Source organism: Vidua chalybeata, chromosome 1, assembly GCF_026979565.1.
Source record: "Vidua chalybeata isolate OUT-0048 chromosome 1, bVidCha1 merged haplotype, whole genome shotgun sequence".
In the NCBI taxonomy this organism is placed as follows: Eukaryota; Metazoa; Chordata; class Aves; order Passeriformes; family Viduidae; genus Vidua; species Vidua chalybeata.
This window is the reverse complement of record NC_071530.1, coordinates 148,816,688-148,828,767: the sequence shown is the minus strand read 5'-3', so window position 1 is coordinate 148,828,767 and position 12,080 is coordinate 148,816,688. Positions and strand designations below refer to the sequence as shown.

Sequence of the window (12,080 nt, the reverse complement as noted above, 5' to 3'; positions counted from 1 at the left end):
TTATAATCAGAAGGTGGAGAATATTCTTAATAAAATGTGTAAGTCTGAAGACTGTGTATTTAAACAGTACATGATTTTACTGTCTCGTTGTGTCACTTCCAGCCTGTGTTGGGTGTGACAAGAGGAGATGCAGAGCAAAGCTGAAGTTTTCATTTTTTTGAGAAGTAAACTAATCTCAGCATGTTATCTTGGGAAGCTTGAAAATACACTTCTGAAACTTATCAAGTGTATCAAGTGATATTTATGATTTTCTATATAGTCTAGGAAAAAAAGTAACACTTTTGTGGCCACTGAGGAGCTGCCTTGGCAGTGTTGGACACCGTGGGTGGCTCTGTTTGAGCTGCTCATGTCAGAATATTGCAACATCTTGTCTCAGCAATGCTTTCTTTATGTTCCTAGTTTAGTCATGAAATTTACACAAGAGCTTATTAATGTGAGAATATAATGAAATTTTAATTTAGTAGTAGGAAGTGTGTGTGGATGTGCTAATTTAGATTTATTTTAAATAATCCAATTTTAGGAGAATTCCCAAGAGTGGAGGTTTCACTGGCTTAGCTAGATCAATCAAAAAATTGTTTGAAGTTAAACCTGTCATGTAGATGAATAAAACTTTAAAACATAATTATTACTGGGGCCTCATTATATGCCTTCTGAAACTTGTTTAGCAAGTGTTTGCTATTAAAGGACAGGCGTCTGTTCATAGAGAGGGTGAATTCCTGTCTAAATGTTGCTGTGTTCCTGACTTTGATAATGAACTTCTTTCTTTGTCCTTTCATACAGCTTGTGGTTTGCACTGAATGCTCCCTTTCTACTGGTTTTTATGGGCTTTTTTTATAGTTTCTCTGTTGGTTTTACACTCTTGCTCCATCATACTCCTCCATCATATCTGAAATCCTCATGGAGGACAAGGCTTTGGGAGAGCAGGGGGTTTCTCTTGTTTGTGGTTTTTTTACTGCCAGTGAAACCTATGGTTTCTCAAGTAATACTGCTGTCTCTACTGAGAGACATAGGTTTAAAAAGAAAACCCAAAAAACCACCAACCCTCCAAACCATAAGCAAAACAAAAAGTAAAATAGAGCAGAAATCCAGGTTCATGTAGAAATGACAATGCAGAAGAATTAATTTCTCAGTGGACCAGTGCATTTCATTTTGGGAAGAGCTTCAGTGTTTAATGAGGGAATGCTTAGGATTAACTCATAGGGATTCAGAATATTTGCATAAGGGTGTGTTGTTTAAAAGTCAGAGCTTCTTTCAAAAGGAGGAAACTTCCCGCCAAGGCAGGGAAATGAAGCTTTGTTGTCTGGGTCTCCTTATGTGATAAGAACACAGTAGTGGTGGGTTTTTCCTGATTGTTTGACTTGCAAATTCCCTTAATGTGAAATTTCAGGGAGGCCTCTCTGTAGCAAACTTTTATGTGTCTTTTTTTTTACATTTCATAGCTGAGTTTTAGTTTTTATCAGGTAATATGAGAACATCAGTTTCTTACAAGAAGGAGTTGGAGGAAAAAACCCTGAGGTGTAATGGAAGGAAAAAATTCTGATAGAGGACTTCTGCTGCCAGCCTACACTCTGTAATATCCCAGTTATTCCACTATTAGGAACCTGCATTTTGCCCTCTTTGCAGCGATGCTGAAAACCACAGCCCTATCTCTGGAAACCACAGGAGATATTACTACATGCTGAAGATGCTGCTGCAGCTGCTTTCACTATCTGAAATGATAAAATATAAAGCATAACCTCGGATCTTAGCTGGGAATTGTTCTATTTTGAAGCTAAACCATGAGAATGTTCATGTGTTTGTAGATTAATCCAGTGTGGGTATGGGAAAAGATTCTATTTTTTCCCCAAGGAAGACATGACTGTTCCGAGTTGCAGCTCTACAGTTGAGTTTTGTATATTAAAAACTGTTTAGGAATGAAGACAGCTTAATTTTTATTTTTAGATTTTTCACAAAGACACTGCCAGCCGAAGTCTGTGTGGGTATGAAATGTACTTGCAAAGGTACAACTCAAAGCAGAACCATCCTAACTTCTTTCTTTAGTTAGCTGAGGACAAATCACTTCTGTGTTTCATTAAGTTGTGCACAATGCAGATCCCACTGGGAACGTGGATCTGGGGCCTCTGTGGCACCAGCTCCCAGCTGGTGGGGCACAGCACATGAAAAACCATGCCAGTGGCCATGGAATAGAGCCCAAGCCATTAGAACTCATGAATTCAGTGGAACTGGTGTGCATGTGGGCACTGATGGCTCTAGGAATGCAGGAGGAGAGGATGGGGTGTAATGGTAGGGGAAAGGAGAAGTGTTGGGGGAGCAGCACTGCTGAGAACTCCGACTCTGCTTCGGGGGATTTAATCTATCCAACATCCGCTTGTGGGCTGTAATGCAGAGACCAGTTCTTACTGTTGCTGAGGAGGAAAAAAATAATCTTGGAAAGCCTGAGATGTGGAGGTAATGGAGTGTCAAAATGAGCTGTGCAGCTCTCATGGTGTTGTGTGATGGCAGCTGGGGTGTGCAGGTGTTGAAGTACCTAACGATGGGGCTGGGGCCGTGTACCCCTCGCTGAGCTCAGCTCTGCACCTGGCAGCAGCTGGATTTACTGTGGCTCCTGGGGACTGAATGGAATTGCTTGTCTGTCTCATGTTCACACCAAGTAGTGATGGAAACTTCAATCTGTGTGTTAAATATTTTGGGAGGGTCAATCCTGATGTATGAAGAAGTCATGCTTTACCAGCCTTGTAGTGACTTAAAATGAAAACAAGTGACTTAAAATAGGCTGATTCCTACAAACCTGTGCAGTTCCAAGTGTCAGGTAGTACTGAAGGAGGGGGAGCCACATTTCTTTCCTAACCTAAATGCAAACAAGGAATAAGGGAAGCATAGTGTGGGATGATGAATATGGAATTTCTGGTCTTACCTTCTTTAGAGGAGAAGCAGCCTGAAGGGAGCAATAGGTGTGAGTAGGTGGGTTGGGGTTTTTTTTTGTTCCCTCTTAAAATATGTGTTTATTCACTTTGGGTCTTTTGAAATGGCAAAGAACAGAGATTGTATTGAATGGAGGCATTACTTTTTATGAATGCAGAAAATACCATTATATTCTGTATTTCAAATTGTTAGGAAAGACATCTGGAATTAGTTCAACATTTTCTAAGGCATGGAAAAGGGAATGAATCATGATGGTCAAATGTGATAAATAGCACTAAGAATGTTCTCCATTTCCCCCTTCATTGAGCAGAGGTTTGTCTGAAGATGGAGTTATTTTGTTCTTTGAATTCACATTTAACTTCAAACTGGGCTGCTGACTTGTGGGTAAGCCGTAAGCATCCCTCCATTGTTTGGCTGAGGCTTGCTATTTGGATGACTTAATTCAAGCTGCAGCTTGTAATTAAAAGCATTTCTCTGTGGCCCTTAAGAAGGTTTGTGGTAGGACTTGGTCAAATTCCACGTGCAGGGATTGGTTAAGGCACCTGGTTTGTGAGCAGTGAGGATGGAAGTTCTGCACTTTGGGTGCTCTGCCACTGCTCACCCCACTTGTAGGTAGTGAAAAGCAGCTTGTTTGTATTCAAAAAATTGGAGGCTGACTTTGAAGGTCAAGGCTGCAAGGAGAATGTGGGAGGAAAGCAAAGTACTAACACTTGGTGTCTTTTGTGAGTTGACATTGTCCAGAAGCAGCTTGTGGGCTGGAAAGAACCATTCTGCTTTCTGCTGGAACATTGATCTCTTCCTCTTCAGTTCTTTTGTTCTTATATATTCTTCTTTGAAATGTGGTCCTGACTTAAAAGCAGGCTGGATTGATGTCTCTCTTCTCCCTTTGATCTGTAACTGCAGCTCACACCGTTGGTGTCTGGGAGCGATTCTGCTCTCAGTGATCACATCACTTCTGGCACTGTGAAAAGGTCGTTTTTGTATCCTAAAAAGGTCAAAAAGGCATCAGGGCAACCAAGGGAGCTGCAGATCTGTAACTGATTGTTTATTCCAGACAAAATCATCATAGAATGGGTTGGGCTGGACCTCTAAAGATCATCCTGTCCAACCTGCCTGCCATGGGCAGGGACATCTTTCAGTAGGTAAAAGGGTTGACTTGAAAGTTAATCTTGCGTGAATTCTTTCACAGGAAGTGCCCATTAGTCAATAAAATGATGTCTGGAGTAGTCTACTGAACATAATGAGATTACAGTTATGAAGGCAGTGCTGTTTATCACTCTTTGTTAAGGTATTTAGTTTCATACTACAGCATTAAGAAACTGGAAGCAATCTGGCAGAGTAGCATCAAACATCTCAGTAGTCATGCAAGGGCCTTAAAATATGACCAAACATGAGGACAGCTCCTTCATTTTTGCTCGTCAATATTAAGCCAGCCCTTTTGCTTGTAGCCCACTTTGGCACATGCAGTGTGCTGTGGTTAGAAAGTGTGGTAGCTGCTCACTGAGAGACCAGAAGAACCTTTAGAGTGGGGTTTTGACAAAAATGACAGCTGAAAATCTGATTACATCATCTCCTCCACTCTCCTTGTGGCTTGTTGAGTTCTTGGAGATTAACAGGTATGTCTGTAACGTTTTTTTGTTGTGCATTATCTAATTAAGAATGTTATAGCTTGACTGAAGAGCTTCTGGTTTCCAGGCTCTAAAACATCCTTAATGAGCAGCAGACAGACTTACAGGTCCCATATAGATTCCTCTGCTCCCAAAATATCAAGGGACTATGAGCTGCAGCTTTGACTTTCCCTTATCTCACAGAAAACACTGCCAGCCTCTCTCCTATCGTTCCCTAACGGTTCTTAACAGAAAGCCAGAAGTCAAACTTCTTTATAAAACCCAGACTGTCAGAAAACCTGAAGAGAGCCCCAAGTTTTTCTTTAGTTGGGTCCTAAAAAGAAAAGGCTGAAATCCCTGTATTTTTTTCCTGCTCTATTTATGTGTGACTAAAATATATAAAAACTCTGCGCAAATCCTGACAAGGATCAGTACTGGGTGTTTTCCACATTCTTTCTGAATTCCTCTGTTACTGGTAGTTGAATAACTATTTGTGGAAATCCTGTTTCCCCTGGTGTGGGGTGTCCCCTTTCCGAGTCTCCCTTTCTCTCACTTCAAAGAGCACTTCCAGAAGGGGACATGACCCTTTTGCAAGCCCTGTGGCAGGGCACTGGGGGAAGGAGCATGTGGCAGACCAGGAGAGGTGAAGGGAATCAGGTGTGTTCAGCCTTAGGAAGAGGAGGGGAAGGGGTGATCTTAATGATCTTCCAGCTTCTCCAACTGGCTGGGGGGAACCTTTGGAGCAGATGGAGCCAGTCTTGTGGCAAGTGCACCAGAGCAGGGCAGAAGCTGGAGCACAGGAAGCACCAGTTGAGTAGAAGGCAAGTTTATTTTACCGTGGGGGTGGAACGGATTGTAAGAGGTGTTGTGGAAACTCTGTTCTTTAAGATATTCAAAACTTGACAAGTCAGCCTGGTCTCTTCCCACCTATGTTGTTCTGTGTTCAGAACACATAGCAGAGTCCTCTGCTCCTCTGCAGCAGCTGCTGGAGGGTGTTCCTTTGCCAGTCTTGGTTCTTTTTAACCTGGTAATGATGAACACATTTGTCATTTTATTTATTTCTTGCAGTTCTGGAGGCAAAACAGCTGCTCAGTAGTTGAGGACAAGTTATTAAATCCCTTTTTTTTGCCCAAGGAGCGATGCATCCTCTCTGGATCTGTGTGATGGCATCAGAGGCTGACCTGGAGGCAGCAGTGAATGTGTACAGTGGTTGTAGCTAAAACACCTTTAGTGATGATCTGGAAGAGCAGCCCCATTATCTGATACTGGAAACCTTAACCCAAAGTGATGCTTTCAAATAAGGCTTCCTTCACCTTAGTTTCATTTAGAGATTATATATTTTTACAAAAATGGTTTTAGAGAGTCTTCCCCTTGGCAAATGTAGATTGCATGAGCCCAATGCTAAAACCTACTGAGAGTTGTGAAAGCATCACCTGGTTATTAAATATGAGTTAGGACTTGCCACACAAGGAAACTTACTGATATAATTGCACTGGTGTAATTATGCTCAGATGATTTCCTGTGTCGACAAGCCCTTCCATGCAACTCGTCTGGCCCCTTCTTATTTAGTAACTCATTAGGCCTCTGACTGCACCTTAAAATTGCATAATTCTTTGCTAAAAAATCTCCAATGTGCAAGTTTAATGCTGACTGGCAGCACTTCCAGCATGTTGAGCAGGCCAGCAGTTGAGCTTTAAAAAATGGTGAAGGATAAAAGAAATGAATGCTCTGAGTCTGGGAGATGGTTAATGGAGCACATGGTCCTGAAAAACCATCATTGCATAATTGTGTGGATTTAAGAGTGGAAGCTTGTCGAAGTGTGTGGCTCATTCACACCTTTTATAGACAAGGAGTGTCTTGGCCTGCTCACTCCCTGAGTCACTTTTATCTCTTGATTTTGATCCTCAGCAATGTGCAGGAGTAAGAGCAGCCAGCCTTGTGTTCACAATAGTTTTCAATTGGCAAAAAATATTTTTACTAACATAGCATTTCTGTGATTATCCAGGTTTCCCTACTGACACCTTTCTCCCCCCCCCCCATCTTTTGACAGAGTAATTTTGCTTGATTGCTAATTTCACTTCATAAAACCGCCACAAGACTGTTATTTTTCTGATATCTGTGTTTTCCAGATTTTTTTTTGGTGGAAATTGCTGCTTTTAAGACTGATAGCTATGAACATTTTGTTTTTGTAAATGGGATGAATTATAATAGGAAATCTGGTTTCTTTCCTGATAAAAGTAAGCCTAAAAGCATGTGGGCACCTCATTGTGCCATACCCAGCTCACCTTAATTCACACCTTGGAAATGGGGCTCTTGATGGTCTCAGTCATCATATCAAGGCTGAAATGTTCTCATTCATTTTATCATCTGGCAAATGAGTGAGGAGCTTCCAATACTTACCACATGGATGCTCCAGTTTATTAGTATTTAATCTTTTTTCTAGTCCCTTCTTTCCTTGACAGCACTTTAAAACTAAAATCCAGGCATGCATGTAGATCCAATGCTTTGAAAACTGTCTCCAGAAGCAGCATCTGTGTTCATGAAGGTGTCTCTGCATGAATTTTGGCAGATTTCCCTGGGCAGAGCATCACTTCCAGCTCAGATGTCAGGTGCTGTCCTCTGTAGCACACCTCACCCGGCTGCAAAAGCTTCCTCGGAAGAACCTTGGCACTAAGGAAAATATTTCTGTATTGATACAGCTTCTGTCACATTTAAAAGTCGGTGAATGATGGGGTGTTTGAACAGGGAGATGGGGCAGCTGAATCACTTTGAAAGCAGAAGTTGTGCCTCCTGATCAAGGCTGAAGGCTTCTATCATATTTTGATAGGAGGCTAAGCCTTATTTCTCTGTTCTGTCAGCACCAAATCCAGTATTTTGTGATTCTACCCGTCGCAGCTGCTTGCTGTAATAAGTTCTACACAAGATAGTTTGATTTTTGCTTTCTTAATTTGAAGCAGTAGTCCAAAAAGTGAATGCAGCTCAGTGGTTGCAGTATTTAGTGTTTCTCCCCTGGAGCTCAGTTCCCATCCCTCGGTGCTGTAGTTGACACATACGTGTCTGTTTTGGGCGGCAGAAATGTAGGTTGAGCGCTTATCGGGTCACTGCTGCTGTTTAATAAACAGTACTTATCTCCTTGAAGCAACACCCTGCCCTAAATAAGTTTTGCCTTGGGAGTTGAGCCAGAAATAGCTTCCCCCCCCCCTTTTTTTTTTCTTTAATTAGATTGTAAAATCCAAATAATTGAAAAAATTGTTTAGGATGAAAATAGAGGGTGGCAGTGGTCCTGCTTTCTGGGCAGCTTGGTGCTTTTTTATCTCTGTGAGTCATGCAGGTTATAAAACTGCCTTCCCATCTTTCCCAAGGAATCTGTGCTTCTCTCAGCATTTCATCTTATTCTCAAAAATGGGGCTGAACCCTCACTTTTATTCACTGTTTGTCACTAAAACTCCAGTGGAGGAATGCAGTGGTGTTGTTGAGCAACACATGTTCATGTTGATCCCTGAACACTTACAGATATGGCTTTGTTATGCCCCTATGAAGCATTAAACAATCCCATTTTAAAACAGAGGGAGAAAGTATTGCTTAATTACAGAATTCCTTAATTTGGCAGCATAAATAGCTTGTGGGGATGTGGGTCCCCTTCCATCATGCTTCTCTTTGTACTTCCAATTTTTAAGTTTAATTTTTTGTCATTTTGAAAATTAGTCATGATGTATGAAATATGGCACAGAAAAGGAAGGGCACTGAAATTAGGATGTGACAGTAGATACAGAAATGTTAGAAGACATAAAAATCATTGTGAAAGAGAAGGGAAATCAATATATTGATAACAGTTGGCCAGGTAATAATGGTAAGGCTATGTGGAATGCGGAGTGTGGATAACAAGAAATGTAACTGTTAAAATACAGGAGCCTGGATGGAAAATTAAAATATTTTCTAATGGGTGGTGTTACAGGAATCATGGAAATACACAAAAATCACAGAATAAAGTTAATGACTAGGACATAATTTTCAAATGGGAACGTTCCATTACGGAAAGATGAAAATAAAAATGTGTGCAGTGGTGATCTGTAAAGGATGCAGCAGCAAAGTGACTGAAAATGTATGTGGGAGACAGATTATTTTAAAATTTGGGAGGAGGGGGTGGAAGTGATGGCAAACAGGATTGTGGAGGAGTAGAAGTGGCTGCTTTGTGCACATCCTCTTGATCAGATTTGGAGGTGGATCACAGAAACCTTTGGTGTATTGCAAGTACAAATATTTGTGGGAGTATTTTTTCTGCTACTTCCCAGCTGTAGTGGTAATGCTGTCGATAACTTTGTTAGGTGTCCTGTCCACAGCAGAGGATTCTTTGCACTGAATGACACAGACAGTGGGAATTTGTCACACCAAACAGGGGATATGGTGACTGCAGGGACACCTGAGCAAGTTAATCACCATCAGGAAAACGTGAAGTCAGCAGAGGGCCTGGAAGTGTTGGGAAAAGATGAAAATTGATGTCTTAGAAGTCAGGATGTGTAGGAATTTAGAAAAAAATAAAAAGCCAAAGGTTGAGCTGAATCAGTGAGCTGTGTTTTGTCTTGCCTTGAGGGATGGGGGTGGGTAAGGTCAGATGCAGAGGCAGATGGGCTGCTCGTGGCAAGACTGGTTTACAGATAAGAGCTAAGGTGATATTTGGCTCCATTTCTCGGGGCAGCTGTTGACACTGCAGGAGCAACGTGGATGAATAATACTTAAATAAAAATTGCTATATTGCCATTGAAGGCAAAACTGTAGTACTGAAACATGAAGTTTTATGTTATAGAAATGCAGATCTTCAGCAAGAAGTGACTTTAATGTGTTGATTGAGTTAGTGTAGGAAAACCACAGTCTTTGAAGGAAATGTTTATAAAAGGGAGGGAAAAAACGGAAATTGAATTTCAGTACCCTGAATTAAAAGGGTGGATGCCATAGAATATGTTTGGGAGACAAGATCAGAAAGAAAAATTTTCAAAAAATAATAACAAAACCCTCTATCATTTTCACAGTGTCAAATCTGATCAAGTATTTGGTGCATGGGGAAATTGGTGCGGACTGTGACAAGGGTGGTAGAAATAGGGAGATACTCATGAGTGGGAAGCTGGCCATGGGAAGTGTTGAGGGGTAAGGTGGGGAATTGATGCTACTAATGTTGGGAATTATCTTATTGTTAACAAACATTGCATAAATGTTAGGAATAAGTACGTGAAATTTCATCAAGGGGTAGAGGAAGCATTGACAGGAAAAGGAGAACCTGAGCATCATTCAGAAAGCAGCAGGTTAATAATTATGGATTAGAAAAGTAGATATATTGAAGAAAATATAGCTGGGAGTTCATAGGGAACTGGGAGATGATCATAAGCAACTGAAATGGGTCCACATGCCCTGAGTGGTCACTGGGTGGCCTTTACAAGGCAGTGGTACAGCAGGCAAAAGCAGTTTAGGGCTCATTAATCTGCTTTTTCCAGTTGAGAGATGGAAGCACCAGTGTGGTTATCACTTAGTCTTCTCCAGGAAAAATGACTGGAATGATGAGAATGATGAAGCCTGATTTATGAGCAGGGACTAACAGAAGGAGCATAGCCTAGAATTTGGTATTAAATGGGTATTTGGTTTAAATCTAGAAGTACAGTCAGGAGTACTCAATATGAAGGCCACTGAATATAACCTGCCATGAATAAATAAAAATGGAAGGATGTTTTCTGAGCATTAGAACATTAGAGAAAACCAGGGTGGAAAAGTGGTGACAGATTTGTCAATGAAGGGATGTGAATTCCTTCTGGTGCTAGCAGGAAACTGAATTTGATAATCTTAAGAAACCACACCTGGATTCTTATATAAGTAATGAGAAACCTCCTGGCTTATTTCACATGTAAAGATTTTGCTGCAAGTTGTTATTGCCCCAGAGCACAGAACACCTGAGCACTGAGGCTGCAGAAGTTGTGAATACTCAAGTTGGTACCTTAGAAACTTCTCTATGGACTTTTAATGGACTTTTCTGGATTGAAACAACAGCAAACTGCCTTTGTGCTTCTGCTTCACCGTTGTCTGAGCAACAGCTGATGTTTGAGCTCAAGAATTGAGCACAGCAGCAGCAGAGTATTAGCTGTGTTTCCTGTGTGAAGGAAGCAGTAGGAAATAGTTTAGTTCTAATACAGGATTTTGCAGAGAGCTACAGCACAGAGGAAAGTGATGGAAACTCCATTTCATAGGTGTTTGCTCAAATAAAAGTGGGTAGATCTGTTTTAAAATGAAGATTCTTTCCTGCAAAGAAGAACATGGTTCTTGCTTTCCTGCTTGGCCTGTGAAATTCCTACCCAGCTGACTTGTTGTATAGGAAAATGCAACTGATTTTAAGATTTTTTTTTCAGTAACTGGGGCTAGGAAATACAACAAATTGTGAACCAGCATGAGAAAGAAAGAGAAAATAGGATTCATGGTCTCTGGAAAGCAGGGTTTGGACTTTTTTTTTTTTTTTTTTTCATTTTTTAGGTTGTTTGTAAAGAGTAATGGTTTAAATGTGCTGGGCTTCACTGGTCCAATAGCCTGTAAATTTGCTGAAATGTCAATTTGAGACAGCTGATGGCTAAGTTGTGCTTTCTCTCTTTTGCAGTGCTCACACCTCCTCCCCCATTGCCACCACCAATACAGGGATATGCCTTTAAACCTCCTCCTCGACCAGATTTTGGCACTTCTGGGAGAACAATCAAGCTGCAGGCCAACTTCTTTGAAATGGACATTCCTAAAATAGATATCTACCATTATGAATTGGATATAAAGCCAGAAAAATGTCCTAGAAGAGTTAACAGGTAACACTACACTTTGCTTTTCCTCAGTTTATGTACAGTCTTGTTTTTCTTTGAAAAAGCTGGAGCCAGGTTCCCTCACTGATGTCTGGAAAGATGTCTGGCTTTAATCAGTGGTTGTACTGATCACTTCCATTAACAGGATATGTTCATCCTTTTTTTTTTTCTTTTTTTTTTTTTTTTCTCTCCAAGTCTTTACTTGGATTGATTTTGTCAGACTCTTAAGATGTTGCTGATTGAAGCCACTGGTGGCAGATGGATAAACTGTATTAGCTCTGTTGAAGCTGGGTCAGTATAAGCCAACTTGATAAGTGATTTATTATTACCTGGTTAAATATTGGAGTGTAATTGGCTGAAGTCCTTCAGCAGGGAGCTGGTGTTACCAGCTTGTTTTCTCACCTTTCCCTGCTCACAAGAGGAGGCAAAACCCATTTGTTTGATGGAGAGGATTATGGAGTTACTAAAGCAGGTAAGAAATTATCCTTCTTCAGTAGATTCTATATAAGGGAAAACTATGCTCCTGAAACAGATAGCAAGGTGAAAACACGGATCAGCTGTCCAGGGAAAGAAGCAGCCAGGTCTTGCATTTGGCATCTGTGACCTGTTGGAGTGTGCAACTTCATTGACTTGAAAAAGAAGCGTCATTGCCAGAAGTGAAACTTGACAATGAGACTTGGCACCAAACTGGAAACCGCAAGTGTCATCATCATAACTACACCTTGACTGT

At 41.0% G+C, this 12,080-nt stretch overlaps 1 protein-coding gene across 1 annotated transcript in view; it reads left to right on the top strand.

Moving 5' to 3' along the window:
• Window positions 1–12,080, top strand: part of AGO2 (argonaute RISC catalytic component 2) — a 52,858-nt gene that overhangs the window by 5,924 nt on the left and 34,854 nt on the right. The window contains exon 2 of the mRNA XM_053952836.1: window positions 11,161–11,356. Within this exon, the coding sequence (XP_053808811.1) occupies window positions 11,161–11,356 (196 nt within the window). The remainder of the gene's footprint in view (window positions 1–11,160; window positions 11,357–12,080) is intronic.